The sequence below is a fragment of the Leptodactylus fuscus genome, chromosome 5 (assembly GCF_031893055.1).
Source record: "Leptodactylus fuscus isolate aLepFus1 chromosome 5, aLepFus1.hap2, whole genome shotgun sequence".
NCBI classification, from domain to species: Eukaryota; Metazoa; Chordata; class Amphibia; order Anura; family Leptodactylidae; genus Leptodactylus; species Leptodactylus fuscus.
Window position 1 is genome coordinate 213632317 of NC_134269.1, and position 24313 is coordinate 213656629.

The 24313-nt window shown below is 42.9% G+C and overlaps 1 protein-coding gene across 1 annotated transcript in view; it reads left to right on the top strand.

Annotated features, from left to right (window-relative positions):
* Positions 1–24313, top strand: part of SYN3 (synapsin III) — a 159761-nt gene that overhangs the window by 114974 nt on the left and 20474 nt on the right. The window contains exon 7 of the mRNA XM_075275357.1: positions 22402–22464. Within this exon, the coding sequence (XP_075131458.1) occupies positions 22402–22464 (63 nt within the window). The remainder of the gene's footprint in view (positions 1–22401; positions 22465–24313) is intronic.

The window sequence follows — 24313 nt, forward strand, 5'->3', positions numbered from 1 at the left end:
GGCGGCCATTACTAACACCATAGGATTCTCCTCCTGCTGGTGTCAATCTTCAACTTTATTGTTCTGCCATTCTATTACATTAGCACTATATGGCGGCATTATTTGGCTGTTGTCTGGCGGTATCAGTTTTACCAAATGGTAGAATAAATCTATGTGTGGTGGCACATTTACTGTTTTGTGTGACAAAATGCTTTGAGCGCTGTTTGGCGGTATTATTTGAACATTACATGGGTGTATTACTATACCTCTTGGTAATGCAGTATAGAATAATTCGATCAACAACGTGTGGCTGTATTTGTGTTTTTATATTGTTTGGATTGTGAGTCAAAATTCTATGAGCACCGTTTGGTGGTATTATTTAAGCACTACGTGGGTGTATTACTGTACTTTTAGGTATTTCACTATAGCAGAATTCAATCAACAATGTGTAGCAGTATTTTTTTTTTTTATATTTGAATTGCGGGACAACATTCTATGGGAACTGTTTGGTAGTATTAAATATTATTCTACAGCATGGAATTATTAGTGCTGTTTAGTCATTTTTATTTGAACACTGTGTGGCGATAATATTTTTTGGACTCTGTGGCAGTATTATTATTATTTGAGCACTGTGTGGTTCAATTAGAAATTGGGTACTAAGTGTCTGTATTATTATTTGGTTACTGTGTTGTTATATTATAAATGGTATACCATGTGACAGTATTATTTGGGTACTGTGTGGTAGTATTATCAAATGCATAGTATGCTAAATTATTATTATCTGAGCACTGTGTGGCAATAATATTGTTTGGGCACTGTGTAACATTATTTATTATTATTATTATTATTATTATTATTATTATTATTATTATTACTAAGGCACGGTGTGGCAGTATTATTTTTGGGTACTTTGTCATAGTATTATTTAAGATAATCTAATCCTTTAAGTGTCCCACCATGGAGAAATTTGGGCACTATGTGGATGTATTATTATTTGGTTGTTGTCTTGCAGTGTTAATATTTTGGCACTGTAATGCGGTATATTTCCAGAAGTACTATTTGGTAGTAGTATTATTTAGGCATTATGTGATAGTATTACTATTTGGGTAATATGTGACAGTACTAGTATCTATGTACTGTGTGATAGTATTTTTATTGTGTGGCAGTGTTATTATTTTGGCATTTTGTGTCAGTATTATTATTTAGGCACTGTTTGACCACATTATATTTGGTCACTGTGTGATCATATCAGCATTATTATTTGGGCAATAGACTATTAATTGGTCACTGTGTCATAGTACTATTAAATGAGTACTGTGTAGCAGAATTATTACATGAGTACTGTATAACTATATTGTCATTTAAGCGCTGCCTGGCAGAATTATTATTTGGTGATGTATGGGAGTATTATTTCCTCATTACAGATGTGAGCACAGTGTGGCAGTATTACTACATTTAGTATTGTATAACAGTATTGTTAGCACTGTATGGCGCTGTTATTTAGTCCCAGTTAACATGGCTAAAGGCAGGTGTGGCAGATGTAAGACTCTAGTAACGCCTGTGTAGGGTAGTGAAGATCATGATGAAGAATCCAGAGCCCTGAGAAGTCAGACGGCACTTGTCTTCTAGGGCGGCGCTGCCACATTCTCCGCTGTTCAGACTTGCAGACAGAGGGTGGATGTCTGAAGACATGTGAATCAGCCACCGGAGCAGCGCTGGGCTCCCCACAATGGTGGCCCGCAACCAATGTGAACATTGTGCAACTGCTGCGTTCTGTTTATCCTGGTCTTCACTTTTGTAGGATCAGTCATCAGTAGTAGAATAATCCAGAAGGATCTGGCCAGAAAATCTCCAGGAAAGCAGATCAGTGATAGTGTGTCCAATAGTTTAGTTTTTAAAGTGGTCAAATGTACCTAAAAAATTGCAAATAGTAACCCCAATACATAGGAGGTAGTAATATAGTAGTTATATCCTTGTACATAGGGGGCAGTATTATAGTAGTTATATTCTTGTACATAGGAGCAGTATTATAGTAGTTATATCCTTGGACATAGGGGGTAGTATTATAGTAGTTATATTCTTGTATATAGGAGCAGTATTATAGTAGTTATATTCTTGTACATAGGAGTAGTATAATAGTAGTTATATTCTTGTACATAGGAGCAGTATTATAGTAGTTACAGTCCTATGAAAAAGTTTGGGCACCCCTATTAATCTTAATCATTTTTAGTTCTAAATATTTTGGTGTTTGCAACAGCCATTTCAGTTTGATATATCTAATAACTGATGGACACAGTAATATTTCAGGATTGAAATGAGGTTTATTGTACTAACAGAAAATGTGCAATATGCATTAAACCAAAATTTGACCGGTGCAAAAATATGGGCACCTCAACAGAAAAGTGACATTAATATTTAGTACATCCTCCTTTTGCAAAGATAACAGCCTCTAGTCGCTTCCTGTAGCTTTTAATCAGTTCCTGGATCCTGGATGAAGGGATTTTGGACCATTTCTTTCTACAAAACAATTCAAGTTCAGTTAAGTTTGATGGTCGCCGAACATGGACAGCCTGCTCTCAAATGATCTGAAAACAAAGATTGTTCAACATAGTTGTTCAGGGGAAGGATACAAAACGTTGTCTCAGAGATTTAACCTGTCAGTTTCCACTGTGAGGAACATAGTAAGGAAATGGAAGACCACAGGGACAGTTCTTGTTAAGCCCAGAAGTGGCAGGCCAAGAAAAATATCAGAAAGGCAGAGAAGAAGAATAGTGAGAACAGTCAAGAACAATCCACAGACCACCTCCAAAGAGCTGCAGCATCATCTTGCTGCAGATGGTGTCACTGTGCATCGGTCAACTATACAGCGCACTTTGCACAAATAGAAGCTGTATGGGAGAGTGATGAGAAAGAAGCCGTTTCTGCACGTACGCCACAAATAGAGTTGCCTGAGGTATGAAAAAGCACATTTGGACAAGTCAGCTTCATTTTGGAAACAAAAATTGAGTTGTTTGGTTATAAAAAAAGGCGTTATGCATGGCGTCCAAAAAGAAACAGCATTCCAAGAAAAACACATGCTACCCACTGTAAAATTTGGTGGAGGTTCCATCATGCTTTGGGGCTGTGTGGCCAATGCCGGCATCGGGAATCTTGTTAAAGTTGAGGGTCGCATGGATTCCACTCAGTATCAGCAGATTCTTGAGAATAATGTTCAAGAATCAGTGACGAAGTTGAAGTTACGCCGGGGATGGATATTTCAGCAAGACAATGATCCAAAACACCGCTCCAAATCCTCAGGCATTCATGCAGAGGAACAATTACAATGTTCTGGAATGGCCATCCCAGTCCCCAGACCTGAATATCATTGAACATCTGTGGGATGATTTGAAGCGGGCTGTCCATGCTCGGCCACCATCTAACTTAACTGAACTTGAATTGTTTGTCCAAAATACCTTTATCCAGGATCCAGGAACTGATTAAAAGCTACAGGAAGCGACTAGAGACTGTTATCTTTGCAAAAGGAGGATCTACTAAATATTAATGTCACTTTTCTGTTGAGGTGCCCATACTTTTGCACCGGTCAAATTTTGGTTTAATGCATATTGCGCATTTTCTGTTAGTACAATAAACCTCATTTCAATCCTGAAATATTACTGTGTCCATCAGTTATTAGATATATCAAACTGAAATGGCTGCTGCAAATACCAAAATATTTAGAACTAAAAATGATTAAGATTAATAGGGGTGCCCAAACTTTTTCATAGGACTGTATATTCTTGTACATAGGGGCAGTATTATAGTAGTTATATTCTTGTACATATGAGTAGTATTATAGTAGTTATATTCTTGTACATAGGAGTAGTATTATAGTAGTTATATTCTTGTACATAGGAGCAGTATTATAGTAGTTATATTCTTGTACATAGGAGCAGTATTATAGTAGTTATATCCTTGTACATAGGAGGTAGTATTATAGTAGTTATATTCTTGTACATAGGAGGCAGTATTATAGTTATATTCTTGTACATAGGAGTAGTATTATAGTAGTTATATTCTTGTACATAGGAGCAGTATTATAGTAGTTATATTCTTGTACGTAGGAGCAGTATTATAGTAGTTATATTCTTGTACATAGGAGCAGTATTATAGTAGTTATATTCTTGTACATAGGAGCAGTGTTATAGTAGTTATATTCTTGTACATAGGAGCAGTATTATAGTAGTTATATTCTTGTACGTAGGAGCAGTATTATAGTAGTTATATTCTTGTACATAGGAGGTAGTATTATAGTAGTTATATTCTTGTACATAGGAGTAGTATTATAGTAGTTATATTCTTGTACATAGGAGCAATATTATAGTAGTTATATTCTTGTACATAGGAGCAGTATTATAGTAGTTATATTCTTGTACATAGGAGTAGTATTATAGTAGTTATATTCTTGAACATAGGAGGTAATATTATAGTAGTTATATTCTTGTACATAGGAGTAGTATTATAGTAGTTATATTCTTGAACATAGGAGGTAATATTATAGTAGTTATATTCTTGTACATAGGAGTAGTATTATAGTAGTTATATTCTTGTACATAGGAGTAGTATTATAGTAGTTATATTATTGTACATAGGAGTAGTATTATAGTAGTTATATTCTTGTACATAGGAGTAGTATTATAGTAGTTATATTCTTGTACATAGGAGTAGTATTATAGTAGTTATATTCTTGTACATAGGAGCAGTATTATAGTAGTTATATTCTTGTACATAGGAGCAGTATTATAGTAGTTATATTCTTGTACATAGGAGCAGTATTATAGTAGTTATATTCTTGTACATAGGAGTAGTATTATAGTAGTTATATTATTATACATAGGGGGCAGTATTATAGTAGTTATATTCTTGTACATAGGAGCAGTATTATAGTAGTTATATTCTTGTACATAGGAGCAGTATTATAGTAGTTATATTCTTGTACATAGGAGCAGTATTATAGTAGTTATATTCTTGTACATAGGAGTAGCATTATAGTAGTTATATTCTTGTACATAGGAGGTAATATTATAGTAGTTATATTCTTGTACATAGGAGGTAGTATTATAGTAGTTATATTCTTGTACATAGGAGCAGTATTATAGTAGTTATATTCTTGTACATAGGAGGTAATATTATAGTAGTTATATTCTTGTACATAGGGGCAGTATTATAGTAGTTATATTCTTGTACATAGGAGCAGTATTATAGTAGTTATATTCTTGTACATAGGAGCAGTATTATAGTAGTTATATTCTTGTACATAGGGGGCAGTATTATAGTAGTTATATTCTTGTACATAGGAGCAGTATTATAGTAGTTATATTCTTGTACATAGGAGGTAATATTATAGTAGTTATATTCTTGTACATAGGAGGTAGTATTATAGTAGTTATATTCTTGTACATAGGAGTAGTATTATAGTAGTTATATTCTTGTACATAGGAGTAGTATTATAGTAGTTATATTCTTGTACATAGGAGAAGTATTATAGTAGTTATATTCTTGTACATAGGAGTAGTATTATAGTAGTTATATTCTTGTACATAGGAGGTAGTATTATAGTAGTTATATTCTTGTACATAGGAGGTAATATTATAGTAGTTATATTCTTGTACATAGGGGCAGTATTATAGTAGTTATATTCTTGTACATAGGAGGTAATATTATAGTAGTTATATTCTTGTACATAGGGGCAGTATTATAGTAGTTATATTCTTGTACATAGGAGCAGTATTATAGTAGTTATATTCTTGTACATAGGAGCAGTATTATAGTAGTTATATTCTTGTACATAGGGGGCAGTATTATAGTAGTTATATTCTTGTACATAGGAGGTAATATTATAGTAGTTATATTCTTGTACATAGGAGTAGTATTATAGTAGTTATATTCTTGTACATAGGAGTAGTATTATAGTAGTTATATTCTTGTACATAGGAGTAGTATTATAGTAGTTATATTCTTGTACATAGGAGGTAGTATTATAGTAGTTATATTCTTGTACATAGGAGTAGTATTATGGTAGTTAGATTCTTGTACATAGGAGCAGTATTATAGTAGTTATATTCTTGTACATAGGAGCAGTATTATAGTAGTTATATTCTTGTACATAGGAGCAGTATTATAGTAGTTATATTCTTGTACATAGGAGCAGTATTATAGTAGTTATATTCTTGTACATAGGAGCAGTATTATAGTAGTTATATTCTTGTACGTAAGGTGCAGTATTATAACAGTTAAATTTCTCAGTCAGATCACTTATAGTTGTCTTTTATTTTGGAAATTTTCTGCTCGGTGGTTACGTCTCCACCACAGGCAGGTTTCTATAAGCACTGTACAGACATATTACACATACGGTATTTTTCCTATGCTCATTTCTGCAGAACTTTGGGAAGGAGACTTGTGTCTGAGTCTTGTGAATTCACATTACCTTCTGCTTCTCATTGTGAGTCAGTGGGTCGACTGTACATAAAGCATGAATCATTTCCCCAAAACAGACACAGAGTACGTTGCACCCCTGAGCTAATGACGGGACCCCAGCGTGGGCCGACCCCAAGAGGAAGGCCCCTGACAGCTCAGCCCTGCAGACATGTGCTTATCCCCCCCTTCCCTCCATATACACCATCCTTGTTTTCTTTCCTATAGTTTTGTGATGTTCCAAGCACGTTCCCATCCCAGTGACTCAGCCCGTTCACTGCCCATATAGATGTCACATAACGATGGAACAAAAAGATCACTCCCCGCTAGACAATAACACTATTTACAGTACGAACGCCTTAAGATATAGCTCCACGACTTCAGGAAAGTTCGAGTAAAAACACAGTAAAGTCAACAATGTAATTCTCAACAGCATATTGAACTTCTGGGAAATTAGGAATCAAAAATTCTGTTTATAAATAAAGTTTATTGAAACAAACGCAGTGGGTAGTCACACTCTGTCACATACTGGTTCCCCATTAGTGTACGGTTCATGTCGCCGGTGTCCTTGAGAAGGGCTCCCAAGAAGGAAATAAAGGCAGGATCTATGTTATATAGTATGAGGCGCTATAGCCTTCATTTCAATAAACTTTATTTATAAACACCTGGAGACACCCTTTAAAAATTTTGAGAGTTAATATTCAGAGTATCCGGATTATTCTTGATTGTTGTTTATGTAGCACCTAAAAAATGTAACTCTAAAAGGATATGTGTACTGTCAGGGCGTACGGGGTGGTAAAGCTAGAGGGGGCCTTCCTCTACACCAGCAAAGCAATGAACCCAACTACCCCATTTTAATGGGAGGGTCCCAAGAAATGGACCCAAAAAGGGGTTGGGCTTATGGAAACATGGCCCCTTGGGAGACAGGCACAGTTTGCTCCTCTTCCCAATCCTAGGCAGTGTTTATCCAGATCACCATGGGGCAAACCTAATTGGCCCTAGAATTATCTAAAATTTAAAGGGGTTCTATCATTAAAATTGTAATTTTTCTGTCTACCACGTCGGAATAGCCTTCTCCTACCTTTAGATGTCTTCTCCGGGCCACCAATCAGTAGAAATCCCGGTCTTTGTCAGTATGCAAATGAGTTCTCTCGCAGCACTGGGGGTGGGCCCCGGCGCTCAATCAGCACTGGGGGCATCCCCAATACTGCGAGAAAAATCTCCACCGCCGCCTTCATCTGGAACGGTCTCTCTTCGCGTCCTCCGAAGCTGAGTTCAAACTTCTAGGCCTCGGGCAAAGCCGACTGCGCACGTGTGTATGTGTAAGCGGCCATTTTCTTGTGGCCAGCGGGCATGCGCAGTTTGAACCCAGCGCCCGAAGAAGATGTGAAGAGAGGCCGTTCCAGATGAAGATGGAGGCGGCGCTGAAGAGTTCTCTGGCTGCATTGGGGACGCCCCTAGTGCTGTTTGAGTGCTGGGGCCCGCCCCCAGTGCTGCGAGAGAACTCATTTGCATACCGATGAAAACGGGGATTTCTACCGAACGGCGGTGCGGGGAAGACATCTAAAGGTAGGAGAAGAATAGTCTTTCTTAAGGCAGACAGAAAAAATACAATTTTAATGATAGAATCCCTTTAAACGGTACCAGGTGGTGCGGATGTAGCAGTCACTACCGGGCCCTGGAGCCGGAGGGGGCCTGGTAATAATCCACTGTTGTAAATAGCAAAAGTAAACAGGGCCCCTTTCTTTGGATTTTGTATTGGGGCCTCAATTCTTCATGTTACGCCTCTAATTGGTACTCATACCAGTCCTTGGTAGGGGGTATTTAACGGGATCTGGTTTGCCCTACCCTGGTTGTAGGATGACCTCAGACTGGTTTTATTTTTTTTTTCTCGACACCCCTCCTTCCCACTGCTTAATACCTCTCTGTAGTATATACCGTCCTCCAGTCTATATTAATATTAGTGTCATACAGCCCCCACCCCTTGTCCTGGCATACATATTCCTCCCACTGTGATTTGGCACCATATTATGGTTCATTTGGCCGCCGTTCCTTTAAATGTCCCAGTCTGGGCTTAGTCTCCCAGCGCGCAGTCCAAGTGTAGGATCCAGGACATGTGTATAATTCAGACCGTGCAGCGCGCAGCCATGACTGGGACTCAGATTAACCGAAAATTGATCTGATTTATAGTCTGAACAGCACTTGACCCCTTTGTCTGCATCTTGACATCATGGTGCATCATCTGACACACACGTGAACTACATTTGCTATACTAAAATCCAGAGACCCAACTGAGGAGGGGTCCCTATAGCAAAATAACCCCCCCGCTCTTTATTCTAGTGCCTGTAAAATATTGAGGAATTTAAAGGGAAACTTTCACCATATCCACAAACTTCCAACTCTTTGCATCCTTCAATAGGTGGCGCTCCACTGAATCTGGCACAGTTGGAATTTTTTCTCTAGCCCCCACCATTCCAGAGCAATCAGTGCTTTTAAATTTCAGCACCCAGTATAATAAGTACACCCTCTACTGTGGGCGGTCCTGAGCTGAAACAGGTAGTCTAGGACCACCCATCTGATAGTAGCATGTTGGGGCTGAAACTACAAGAACTGATTGCTCAGGAATGGTGAGGGCTAGAGAAAAAATTCCACCTGTGCCAGAATCAGTGGAGCGGCGCCAATTTACAGATGCAAAGAGTTGGAGTTGGTTGAGGTAGTTAAAGGTTGCCTTTAACTGGGTTAACTACTATTTGTACCTGGAAACTGTCAGCAAGTTGGTGCTGCTTATCCATTCTTCTTATTATTACCTGTCTGTTGTTTTTAATTACGTTGCTGAGGCTGGGTATATGCTGCGCAGCTAAGTTCATTCATATCAGTATATAGAAACACAACAAGTGCGATCAATCCGTCACCCGCAACTTACTGATGGTTTCCAAGCTTCAAAAATACCTGAAAAGTGGGAAAAACAACAAAAATCATAAAGATATATTGTATAAAAATTTTTTTTTACGAAATAGTGCCACACCTGTCCACAGGTTGTGTCTGGTATTGCGCCTGAGCTCCACTGAAATGAATGGGAATAAGCTGATGACGTTTGGTGCAGATTTATTTGATACAGCTGATAACAGAGAACAATATATTGCATTCAACTACAGGGCACATGAAGGGGAAGATTTAGTCGTAGCGCACTCCGGAGGCCTAGCATATGGTCACAATCTCTCTAGTCATTCGTCTTCATTACCTCCAGAGCAGACACCTCACTGGCCTATAATGGTGTCTAATAAGTCACATTTGTTTGTCATTTAAAGGGACGGTCCTTCCTGATCATGTGACCCTGCTCCGTAGCAGTCTAATGGTATTAGTGAACACAGGATGACATGTGACGGCACAGGCAGTGCTTCCAGCAGCACAGAGGATTTCAGGCGCTACGCCTTTGCAAGGCTTCCGGCTCTATTGGACTGCGACCAGTCGACCACGGCTTTTTATACCCTCCCAAATATAACAAAGTCCGCCCGCCGCCTTGTTCTCATTAACATGTTATGGTCCCTGAACCCGATCGAAAGCGAACGTAAACAAAAATGTGGAGTGAGGAGGCGTCGCATTCATGGGCTGTGACATAGACGGCGAGGACCAAGGTAGACAAAGAAGCTGGCACGTTCCGGGGCTCTCAGCAAAACGCTCATCTGTGCCGCGCACCCTGCCAGCTTTCCTGCCCTCTTCCTGACACTGAGCAGATGACACTGGCACCCTGCGGCCATAAACTTGGCATCCCCTAGTCACGGATTAGGGTAGCTGGGCCGCCAGCGGAAACTTTACCGAAGCAGACCTTACTAGAGGATGGCAGATCAAATATCTATTGTATACACCTACGGTGGGCAAGATGGCTGCCAGTCTTAAAGGGCACCTTCCTAAAAAAAAAATTAAAAACTAGCAAATAATATAATAGAGATTTAGCTGTAGATTATAAGTAAGGGTGACTATAGAGGTGTAGAGTAAAGACGACTACCAAAATAACATTGGAGGGGGTGCAACTCTTGGCGCCCCCACCATTTGAAGAGGTCACGACAGAGGTCAGACTTTTCATTGTTTACCGGGTACAGCGCCTTCATTACTTAGTGGCTGTATCTGGTACTGCAGCTTAGATGGAGTGAAACAGAGCTACATGTAGTACCACACACACCCACTACAGAATGGAGGGCGCTGTGCCTGTTAAGAGACCATAGAGTTTGCCCTGCCCCTTCAACCAGCACCGTAAATCAGACACCCAACGATTGGAAAGTGTTGACCCCCCACCCCAGTCAGGGTCAAGGCTTTCCCCCTCTACCCTACCAATATTTATGGATAGACTTTCCTTTACCCTTATTCATACTTGCCTGCTGTCCCAGAACATCCAGGAGGCTCCCCAAAAAAAGAGGGGTGAATTAACCACGTGCTGTGGCTACATCACAATAAAGGGGCGTGTGTGGGGCCCAAAGGGGGAAATGATGAAAATGCCCTAATTTTTTTTATTTTTTTCATAAACAAATTTTTGAATTTCAAAAACAAATTTAGAATTTTTTTGGAAACAAATCTTAAGGCAAATTCTAGCATGTCCTGGCCCAAAGCGAAGGCATGATTTACAAAACCCAAGCCAAAAGCGAGTGACCATACCCAGTCTGGGGGCATTTAGAAGTGGTCATGGGGGTGGGGCTTAAACATTCCTATTTGGGGTAAAAAGGGGCAAAGTATCTGTTTACTGCCCTCGTCCTGAATCTAATCGCCAAGGTCAAGTATAGGGGGTGCAGGGGTAGCAGTTCCTGCTGGGCCCTGGAGCCTGAGGGGGGCCCAAAGGTCACATGGCCCAAAGTACATGACCAGTACTATAGACAGTGCATAGTAAGTGGGGGCCCATTACATATTTTACATTAGGGCGCTGGAGCTTCAAGTAACGTCTCTGGCCGAGGATATTTTTAGGACCCCGGCCCTGGCTCTTCATCATCACCCCCCAGTTTTTGCATTAGCCCTCCAGTCCCTTGCCGTTTGCACATTGCCGGAGCCTCTACAGTGTAAATCCATATATGTGGCTCTGGGGAGGTCGCACGCGTGCACTGTCATCTGTTTACATTTTGGGATTTGCATGGAACGTGAAAATGTTTCCTATAGTTGATGCAAATTTCCTTGGCGCGATCCCTAATCAGGCGCAGTGGAGAGCGGAGGGCCCGCTGATAATTACCTGTCACATAATATTGCTCTGCTCCTCGTCTCCGCGGCCGGGGAGGGTGGGAAATGTTTGTGCAATAGGGAAAAATGTTAAAAGGATTCTGGAAATGATAGAAAATGAGTAATTACCCCGCAGCCGATAACACCGCGCCTCTGAAAGGGACCGCGCACTGACAGAGATTTCAGGAATACAGAGTCTGTATCCCAGAGGAGGTGAAAGGTCACACATCTGATGCCCCCAAAAGTCCTGAACCAGTTTCAGAAATCACAGGAACTGGACGACAGGGCTCCGGTAGAATCGTGTGACCTTTATGGGTCCTGTGAAATGGGCTGCAGTGGAAATGGCCCCATAGTCTTAGGGTTTCCTAGAGGTCCAAAATAAAGGGCCCTTTGAATGGCCTCCCTAAATACCTGCAGGTGTGGAGGCCGCTATGGGACATAATACTGTGTGCAGGGGCCACTATGGGGCATTATACTGTGTGCAGGGGCCACTATGGGACATAATACTGTGTGCAGGGGCCACTATGGGACATTATACTGTATAGAGGGGCCACTATGGGACATAATACTGTGTGCAGGGGCCACTATGGGACATAATACTGTGTGCAGGGGCCACTATGGGACATTATACTGTATAGAGGGGCCACTATGGGACATAATACTGTGTGCAGGGGCCACTATGGGACATAATACTGTGTGCAGGGGCCACTATGGGACATTATACTGTGTGCAGGGGCCACTATGGGACATAATACTGTGTGCAGGGGCCACTATGGGGGATAATACTGTGTGCAGGGGCCACTATGGGACATAATACTGTATAGAGGGGCCACTATGGGACATTATACTGTATAGAGGGGCCACTATGGGACATAATACTGTATAGAGGGGCCACTATGGGACATAATACTGTGTGCAGGGGCCACTATGGGGCATTATACTGTGTGCAGGGGCCACTATGGGACATACTACTGTGTGCAGGGGCCACTATGGGACATACTACTGTGTGCAGGGGCCACTATGGAACATTATACTGTGTTCAGGGGCCACTATGGGACATTATACTGTATAGAGGGGCCACTATGGGACATTATACTGTATAGAGGGGCCACTATGGGACATAATACTGTGTGCAGGGGCCACTATGGGACATAATACTGTGTGCAGGGGCCACTATGGGGCATAATACTGTGTGCAGGGGCCACTATGGGACATAATACTGTGTGCAGGGGCCACTATGGGACATAATACTGTGTGCAGGGGCCACTATGGGACATAATACTGTGTGCAGGGGCCACTATGGGGCATAATACTGTGTGCAGGGGCCACTATGGGGCATTATACTGTGTTCAGGGGCCACTATGGGACATTATACTGTGTTCAGGGGACACTATGGGACATTATACTGTATAGAGGGGCCACTATGGGACATTATACTGTATAGAGGGGCCACTATGGGGCATAATACTGTATAGAGGGGCCACTATGGGACATAATACTGTATAGAGGGGCCACTATGGGACATAATACTGTACAGAAGGGCCACTATGGGACATAATACTGTGTGCAGGGGCCACTATGGGACATAATACTGTATAGAGGGGCCACTATGGGACAAAATACTGTGTGCAGGGGCCACTATGGGGCATTATACTGTGTTCAGGGGCCACTATGGGACATTATACTGTATAGAGGGGCCACTATGGGACATAATACTGTGTGCAGGGGCCACTATGGGACATTATACTGTGTGCAGGGGCCACTATGGGACATAATATTGTATAGAGGGGCCACTATGGGACATTATACTGTATAGAGGGGCCACTATGGGGCATAATACTGTATAGAGGGGCCACTATGGGACATAATACTGTATAGAGGGGCCACTATGGGACATAATACTGTACAGAAGGGCCACTATGGGACATAATACTGTGTGCAGGGGCCACTATGGGACATAATACTGTGTGCAGGGGCCACTATGGGGACATAATACTGTGTGCAGGGGCCACTATGGGACATAATACTGTGTGCAGGGGCCACTATGGGACATAATACTGTGTCATACCTCCCAACCGTCCCGATTTCCGCGGGACAGTCCCGATTTGGGTGACATGTCCCGCGGTCCCGGTTGGAGGGAGGTATGTCCCGATTTCAACTCAGATCTGCGTCCAGAGGACGCAGATCTGAGTTGAACACATATGCGGCTGAAGCAAGGAGCTGACACAGGTCAGCTCCTCGCTTCGCCGCTGCCCGCCTCTCTCCCTGACACATGCGGCTGAAGCTGCTCGCGTGCTCACTTCGCTGCTGCGTCTCTCTCTCGCTGACACATGCGGCTGAAGGAGCTGTGTCAGCTCCTTCCTTCAGCCGCATGTGTCAGCGAGAGAGGCAGGCAGAGAGCGGCGAGGGAGCGGAGGAGAAGGTAAGTTTAATGTGGAGGTGGAACGTGAATCTGGGGGCAGAGATGGAGAGGACATGAATCTGGGGGCAGAGATGGAGGGGACATGAATCTGGGGGCAGAGATGTGGGACATGAATCTGGGGGCAGAGATGTGGGGACATGAATCTAGGGGCAGAGATGGGGGACATGAATCTGGGGGCAGAGATGGGGGACATGAATCTGGGGGCAGAGATGGAGAGGACATGAATCTGGGGACAGAGATGGAGAGGACATGAAACTGGGGGCAGAGATGTGGGGACATGAATCTGGGGGCAGAGATGGGGGACATGAATCTGGGGGCAGATATGGAGGGACATGAATCTGGGGGCAGAGATGGAGGGACATGAATCTGGGGGCAGAGATGGAGAGGACATGAATCTGGGGGCAGAGATGGGGGGACATGAATCTGGGGGCAGAGATGGGGGACATGAATCTGGGGGCAGATATGGAGGGACATGAATCTGGGGGCAGAGATGGAGGGACATGAATCTGGGGGCAGAGATGGAGAGGACATGAAACTGGGGGCAGAGATGGAGAGGACATGAAACTGGGGGCAGAGATGTGGGGACATGAATCTGGGGGCAGAGATGGAGAGGACATGAATCTGGGGGCAGAGATGGAAGAGGGACATGAAACTGGGGGCAGATGAAGGGTGTATATGAAACTGGGGGAGAGATAGAGGGGGGACATATAATTTACGGGTGACTGTAGGAGGATTATACTGTGTGCGGGCACATGAAAAATTAACGAGTGGGCGGAGTCAACACAAAAGTAGGCGGGGCTAAAATTGCCGCGGCGCGCGCAGCGCCCCGCACATTTTGTCCCTCTTTCAGTTCTTCAAAAGTTGGGAGGTATGCTGTGTGCAGGGGCCACTATGGGGGATAATACTATGTACAGGGTAATACATTATACAGTATAGAGGGGCCACTATGGGACATTATACAGTATAGAGGGGCCACTATGGGACATTATACAGTATAGAGGGGCCACTATGGGATATCATACTGTATAGAGGGGCCACTATGGGACATTATACAGTATAGAGGGGCCACTATGGGACATTATACAGTATAGAGGGGCCACTATGGGACATTATACAGTATAGAGGGGCCACTATGGGATATTATACTGTATAGAGGGGCCACTATGGGACATTATACAGTATAGAGGGGCCACTATGGGATATCATACTGTATAGAGGGGCCACTATGGGACATTATACAGTATAGAGGGGCCACTATGGGACATTATACAGTATAGAGGGGCCACTATGGGACATTATACAGTATAGAGGGGCCACTATGGGATATTATACTGTATAGAGGGGCCACTATGGGACATTATACAGTATAGAGGGGCCACTATGGGACATTATACTGTATAGAGGGGCGAAAGGTGGGAATTAGGGAAGGGGGCTCATGGTATCCTCAATCCGCCCCTGCATATACTCACTGGAATAATACACCTATATACTATACAATATATATAATACAGTAGGGGGAGAGGTATTAAATGGGTACAAATGTGACATAATTGGGCATATCAACCAATCAGATCACTACTTTCATTTTCACTTCAACCTGATTCTGATGGGTTGCTATGGGCAACAGCTCCACTTTTTCCTTTGCACCCTTTTTAATAAATCTCCCGCATGGTTGACAATGAAGGAGCGACCTCGTGTGACCTCCATGACCTGTGGCGGCGGCGACAGCGATACGTGAAGTGTTCTGACATTTGTCGTATCCATTTTCTGATCATTTACCTTGAGAAAGTCCTGAACTAAGCGTCTCCCGTGCGGACACTTCATCATCTCGGGAGCCGTGGTAATGAGCGCAGGTCTCGTCCCTCTCACGGTATATAAATAGACCGCCATCCGGCGATTATTCAACCGCCGGTGACACGGCCCGGACACTGTGATGGATAAAGTCTATAGAATTACATAGGGAATGTCTTACGGTGTCCTCAGGACGATGAAAGAGAGATCCGACCGATGGCGCAGAGGGTCACAAATCAACGGAAAATTCAAGACATTATCCCATATGGGTTATCTGCTCCTGGGAAAGCTGGGTGACAACCAATCAGAATATTATTACACAGCTTTCAGGTGCCGGTCTGTAGTAAGGGGGAATGTATTGTAGACATTCAGTAGTCTAGAAAAGCTGGGTGATGACAATAGTCAGGCAGCTTTCCAGAATCCTGAAGAGCAACACTACATAGATTCGGATGTATTGCGGCATATTGAGGCAGAATTGTCATTCAGACATCTAGAAAAGCCGGGTGATGGCCACAATCACACAACTTTCCAGAATCCTGAATGGTGATGACACTCCCGAGGCATAAAGTATACAGTCACATTGGATATATTATTTCTGATCTAGATAGAATTGCTGTCAGAAGTCTAGAAAAGCTGGGTGCTGAGTGCAGCAGTCACACAACTTTCCAGAACCCTGAAAGGTAACACTACCGAAGTATGAATGATATAGATACATCAGATGTATTGCTACATATCTAGATAGAATTGCCGTTCAGAAGTCTAGAAAAGTTGGGCGATGGCCACAATCACACAACTTTCCGGAATCCTGAATGGTGATGACACTCCCGAGTATACAGTCACATTGGATATATTATTGCTTATCTAGATAGAATTGCTGTCAGAAGTCTAGAAACACAACTTTCCAGAGCCCTGAAAGGTAACACTGCCTAAGTACGATTGATATAGATACATCAGATGTATTACTACATATCTAGATAGAATTGACATTCAGAAGTCTAGAAAAGTTGGGTGACAACCACAGCAACACAGCTTTCCAGAAACCTGAAGGGTAACACTACCTAGGTATGAAGGCTACAGACACATATAATGTATTACTGAATATCTAGATAGAATTGCCATGCAGAAGTCTAGAAAAGCTGGTGATGGGCGCAGTCACACAACTTTCTGCAATCCTGAAAGGTAACACTACCTAGATGCCGCTATGTAGCATTTCATTTTTATCTAGGAAAAATGGCTTGTGTTACTGCTTATCACTCAGCTTTCCTAGAGTCCTGAAGGATGCCCCCTAGTAAAAGTCAAACGAAAATCAGTTTGGTCTGTGTTATCATGCGTCACCCAGCTTTCCCAAAATCCCGACGTGAAACGCTGCTTAGACTTGCAATAAATTACTGTTCAGAATCTGGGAAAGCTGAGTGATAACCCGTATGACTTTCACCACTCAGCTTTCCCAGTTTCCTAAAGGGCAGGCCAAGTGAAGGCCTAGCGGTAAAGGCGATGACTAGAGAATTTCTAGCTTTTTTTCCGTATCGTAAACCGCCGACGTCAGGCCTCCTTTTGCGACAAAGCAGAAGTTGTTCATATTCTGAAGAACTTTCCGGAAAGTTCCTTCGCTGTCACACGCTGGTTCACCTCTCTCTTACATGTTGCAAAATGTGAAATTTTAACCGTTTGTTTTTCTGGTTGCGATGGAAATTTTAAAAAACTTTTTTGAAAGTTCTCCTCCTCCCCCCCCCCCCCAATTTCTAGAAATTTCTGTAATTTTACGTGACGCTGAACGTGGCGCATTACAAGGCAACAGCTATTATTTTCATTGGGGGTTCTCTGATTTTACTGGATGTCATTGGATGTCCAGCAATTTTTTGGGCCATCTCTTGATGTTAGTGGTTGCCACAGTCCTCCGGCCTCCTCCTCCCACCGACGTGGCCCCTGATCTATTCATAACATATTATTAAAGGGGAACTCTAATGTTTAGACTTGATAAATGTAACTTTGGCTGCCTGCAGCCACCACTAGGGGGAGCTAACTGCCTATGGATGTATACAGCTAGCATTTTATATTCTATGGCTTCCCCTAGTGGTGTCTGAAGGTAGTTCATTCCTAATTCTGGTATAGTAAGAACACCACTACTCACTCTTAACGGGGTTGTCCATTTTAGAGAACCTAGTTGTATTTATTAATGGGGGGAGGTGAGGTTTTTCTGTTTCGGTCTCTCATCTCTTGCCCTTAGTGACTAGAGAAGAAAGAGTGTCTCCTACTCTGGAGGACTTATCCTGTCCTGCCTTACACAGACATATGCAATACATTGTCTCCCCTGTGGAGGCGCTGCAGGGACAATGAACACTTACTGCCAGGTAGATGATCACTACGGTTCCCAGCAGGGGTCACTGTGACTAGCTTATGCTAAGGGACCCAAATAGGTCCTTAAAGGGGACAGTCCCTATAAGGACATCATTCAACCCGTCTGCGGCTATAGGGGGAAATTCACTGGAGGTGACGTATAAATCCCAAAAGCCCAAGAGATCCATCAATAAATATGTGAACCCCCAAGAGAAAGATGTCACCATGAATGGTTACGAGCCGGTTTAGGAAATTAACCCCTATTAGCCTCAGGGCAACGAGTACAACTCCAGTAATGAGATTATGGGGTCACCGAAATATAGATAAGGGGGTGACCGGGTCATATTGACTCCAGGGTTCCCAGGTCTGTCATATGACATCACAGGGTCGGTGTTCTCATGATTTAGCTGATGATGGATGGCGGGGCCCCTCCCTATAGATTATACAAGGCTAAGTGCAGTTATTTATAAGTGACCTTCAGCTTCTGTCAGAGGATGATGAGGGTGATGATGAATTATGGAAGAAATCCCATTCCCGATATTACCCACTGGAGGGTCCGATACCTACATATAGCGCACAGCCCACTGATATCAATGAGAACTTGTAATACCTCATCTCGCCAGGGGTGGCACTGCAGGGAAATCAAACACTTACTAGTAGCCCTTACAGATCACAACTGATCACTATGATCTATGATGTCATATTAGCGGTGACATCATCAGTGCGTAACATGTGACTGCTGAAGGCACCGGGGTCACCTGAGATGAAACGGGCGGCCCGGTGTATGGAGAGCAGGAGATATCTGCAACTTAAGTTCTTGTGGACGTGACTTCCTGTCTCATGCCCCGCCCCTTTAAGGTCCACAATTAGGGTTCACTCTTTCCCTTTAAATCCTGGTGACGTATTAGCAGTGACATCACCGTGACCCAACTTGATGGTTGTAGCCTGCAATTGGCCACAATGGCATGAGATGGAATGCGGAACCTGATGCCGTAACAGAGGACTCGGGTTGGACTTCCTGTTTCATGCTCCTCCCCTTTAGGTCCTGTACCAGGGTTTGATCTTTGTATGCAATGATGGAAAATTCCTTTAAATCCTCTTTCACTCTTCCCCTAATATGGAATCCTAGGATACTTTTGACACAATTCCTGACGTCTTGCTGGAAACCCCCTTTAGTTCAGGTGATGATGTCATCAGACAAGATTCGCTTTTTCTGGAGAGTTTCCTTTCATCCCATGTGACGGGAGGTGCTGCCCATTGTCTTCGCTTCCTTTGCTGGTGCTGATAACGGGTCCCATGTGGCCGCGGCTGCTCATTAGGCCCCGGGACAGACAATTCCTTACATGCTATAGGGATACACAATGTGTGGGTGAAAACAGAAATCAAAAACAGGAGATGAATCGGCTCCCTGGAATGTTGTCATGGCCCCCGGATCAATGCGACTGGAGCTAATGCCAACAGCAACAGATGTAGCAGAGCTGGACTGGTCATTGCACGTTATCTACAGTCCTACGTGTAACATGTCCTTCAACTTGTAATGTTTTGGCTGATACAGTCCGGGCGGATATATAACACATGGAGAGAATGAATGGGGAACGGCGGATACTTTGTCACCCAATGTCCCAATACTGCAAAAGCTGTGCCCCATTATACAGCGCTACAAATCCCCAACATAGGCATAGTTATATGAAACTGATCTACCTGCAGACACCACTAGGGGGAGGTTCATAGCTTTCTGCATACAGTGTAATGATAGAGTCCAATGGATAAACAGTCTGCAGGGCGCTCATGAGCTCCACCTAGTGGTGGCTGCAATAAGTAATGTAATGTATGTATACAGTAAGGGTGAGTTCACACGCAGTAAAGTGCCGCGTGATGTGTGAACTCACCCTAACTGTACCAGCAGAATAGTGAGCGCAGCTCTGGAGTATAAGTAATGTGTGTGTCCAGTGACTTAACTTTTTATGTGCAAAAATATAAAAATACTATATATACTGTAAACGTGAATTGAAATTTAAAAGACAACATACACTTCTGAGTTACAATGTAGAACAATACATAGCTCCACTTTATGAAAGGACCTGGTTACATAAATGAAGAATATCCGCGTTAGCATGACTGTGATATAGTGAAAGTCTATGAACCCCCTTGTCATCCTGCGTACACATTACATCACATTATTTATGCCTTGTGTAATATTTTGAAGTTCTTCTTTCGTGAAAAGATTTATGTTCTGAAACAGGAAGAGACGTCTCCACTCCCATCCCTTCCACAGGACAAAAAAATGCTGCTTTGATATTTGTACATTTGGAATTGACCTTGTGGGCAACCAATGAAGAACTGACACTGGGTGGAACCGGCGAATGTCAGATGAGCTGGATATACATGACCCATCTGACTAAATGTAGCAAGTAATTAGCTCATATGCTGGAAAAGTGCAACGACAGGAAGGCTGTGGAGTCACTGTGTACATACATTACATTACTTCTCCTGTATAATACTCCAGAGCTGCGCTCACTATTCTGCTGGTGCAGTCACTGTGTACATACATTACATTACTTATCCTGTATTATACTCCAGAGCTGCGCTCACTATTCTGCTGGTGCAGTCACTGTGTACATACATTACATTACTTGTCCTGTATTATACTGCAGAGCTGCGCTCACTATTCTGCTGGTGCAGTCACTGTGTACATACATTACATTACTTATCCTGTATTATACTCCAGAGCTGCGCTCACTATTCTGCTGGTGCAGTCACTGTGTACATACATTACATTACTTGTCCTGTATTATACTGCAGAGCTGCGCTCACTATTCTGCTGGTGCAGTCACTGTGTACATACATTACATTACTTATCCTGTATTATACTCCAGAGCTGCGCTCACTATTCTGCTGGTGCAGTCACTGTGTACATACATTACATTACTTATCCTGTATTATACTCCAGAGCTGCGCTCACTATTCTGCTGGTGCAGTCACTGTGTACATACATTACATTACTTATCCTGTATTATACCCCAGAGCTGCGCTCACTATTCTGCTGGTGCAGTCACTGTGTACATACATTACATTACTTATCCTGTATTATACTCCAGAGCTGCGCTCACTATTCTGCTGGTGCAGTCACTGTGTACATACATTAAATTACTTATCCTGTATTATACTCCAGAGCTGCGCTCACTATTCTGCTGGTGCAGTCACTGTGTACATACATTACATTACTTATCCTGTATTATACTCCAGAGCTGCGCTCACTATTCTGCTGGTGCAGTCACTGTGTACATACATTACATTACTTATCCTGTATTATACTCCAGAGCTGCGCTCACTATTCTGCTGGTGCAGTCACTGTGTACATACATTACATTACTTATCCTGTATTATACTCCAGAGCTGCGCTCACTATTCTGCTGGTACAGTCACTGTGTACATACATTACATTACTTATCCTGTATTATACTCCAGAGCTGCGCTCACTATTCTGCTGGTACAGTCACTGTGTACATACATTACATTACTTGTCCTGTATTATACTCCAGAGCTGCGCTCACTATTCTGCTGGTGCAGTCACTGTGTACATACATTACATTACTTATCCTGTATTATACTCCAGAGCTGCGCTCACTATTCTGCTGGTGCAGTCACTGTGTACATACATTACATTACTTATCCTGTATTATACTCCAGAGCTGCGCTCACTATTCTGCTGGTGCAGTCACTGTGTACATACATTACATTACTTGTCCTGTATTATACTCCAGAGCTGCGCTCACTATTCTGCTGGTGCAGTCACTGTGTACATACATTACATTACTTATCCTGTATTATACTCCAGAGCTGCGCTCACTATTCTGCTGGTACAGTCACTGTGTACATACATTACATTACTTATCCTGTATTATACTCCAGAGCTGCGCTCACTATTCTGCTGGTACAGTCACTGTGTACATACATTACATTACTTATCCTGTATTATACTCCAGAGCTGTGCTCACTATTCTGCTGGTGCAGTCACTGTGTACATACATTACATTACTTATCCTGTATTATACTCCAGAGCTGCGCTCACTATTCTTCTTGGCTAGTCTCTATAGTTACAATATGCAGTATAAATCAGATGTGTTTTTGTTTCTTTTTGCTTCTCTCTATATTGGAGCGGTTTCGCTGACCTTACATTACACAACCTCACATTTGCTGACATTGCGCTTCTTTTTCCACAGCTGACGACACCGAATTTTCCAGTGGTGGTGAAGATGGGGCACGCTCACGCTGGAATGGGCAAGGTAAGAGAAGTGTCAGCGCTGTTTACATTGGGAGAGGTGACATTGTACAGGATTCGCTCCGGGTCTCCCAGCTGTGCGCTCAGCCCTGGTGTACGGAAACTTAAGCAAACCAGGTGCTTGTATTGCAAAATTCTGTGCTCAGACGGAACGGCCTGCTCGGGTTTGGATGCTGCCTGTGGTTATTCTCTCTTTCCTCGACCAAAATGGACGGTCATTTAGATGGGGAATCTCCATTTTTTGCAAAAATACAACTCAAAGTATACTTGACCGACAAGTGTAGTTACACAAGATATAAACAGTCGGAAGTTGGAGACAACTACTCCATCATACTCTTCTAAAACCCACCTTGGGTGCTCACTTAGTGCCCTGGTTGTTGAAGATGGCCCCGTGATAGACTATTTCTATAAAGTGTGATGAGTGGTTGCTTATTGAGTCCATTGACAACCACTAGTTTACCTCTAGTAGATCCTCATCAGGTAGAAGACTACTTCAGAGTTAGCTTCTAAGCATCAAGATTGTCCTCCTGGTTTTTTAGTTGTCTAAGAGGGCCCAGGCCCAGTTTGGGAGGAAGATATACAACTTCCATAAAGTGTGGCTTCAGTCCTCAGATCAGTGGCTTCTTATTAGGTCCATATGTCCATAGTAGTCCATAGTAGAACTTTGATAAGACTTTCTTAGATAGGAATCCAGTAGTCCACACTACTCAAGCACTTCTTACTTCAAGATATTCTGTAAGCCAAGGAAGCAGTTTTATGGGTGCCCTTATAGTGTGCCAATTGACCAAAAAGGCCCAACCACAAATGGTGAGGGGATGTTGAAATCTTCAGATTAAGAACTTCTTAGGACTTTATGCTATCACTAGTTTTCCTCAGGCAGACCCCTTCTTTCCAGCCCTTTCTACTCCAAGATAGCCTTTAAGGAAGGGTGGCACCTCTATGGGTGCCCACTCGTCTCAAATAACCAAAAGTGCCCAGTGGAACATGATCTGGTTCACAATTTCTGTAAAGTCTTATGTTTATCCTTAGATGAGGGGCTACTTAGTGGGTCCTTACGCAACCATTAGTTTTACTCTAGTAGAGAATCTTGAAGATGTCTTCAGGTAGAAGACCACCACTAGTCATTGTCTTCTAAGCACTCCCTGCTTCAAGATTGTCCACTGGAAGCCTCAATTGGCCAAGAGAACCTAGTAACCGACAGGGGGGTGGAGGAATAGGTACACATTTTCCGTAAACTAAATTCTCAGAGCTGGGGATGTTCATTGGGTCCATAGGCTTGTAGAACTTCCTCAAGGAGAAGACCAGTATTCCATAGCCTCCTTTCAAGCACTTTCTACTTTGAGGTAGGGAGGCCTCTTTCTTGGTACCCTCTTGGTGTCCCAATTAACCAAGAGAGTCCAGTGACAGAAGATTAGTATAACATTCTGAAGATGTCCTCTACAAGACTAGTTCTTGAGAACCATCTTCTAAGCACATCCTACGATAGTCTTTGAGGTAAGGAGGCACCTCTATGGGCACCCTCTCAGTGTCCCAATTATCCAAGAGGGTCTGGTGACTGAAGGAGATTAGTAGAACATCCTGAAGATGTCCTCTACAAGACTAGTTCTTGAGAACCATCTTCTAAGCACATCTTACGATAGTCTTTGAGGTAAGGAGGCACCTCTTTGGGCACCCTCTCAGTGTCCCAATTATCCAAGAGGGTCTAGTGACTGAAGGAGATTAGTAGAACATCCTGAAGATGTCCTCTACAAGACTAGTTCTTGAGACACATTTTCTAAGCTCTTCCTACAATAGTCTTTGAGGTAAGGAGGCACCTCTATGGGTACCCTACCGTTACCTCAATTGGGCAAGAG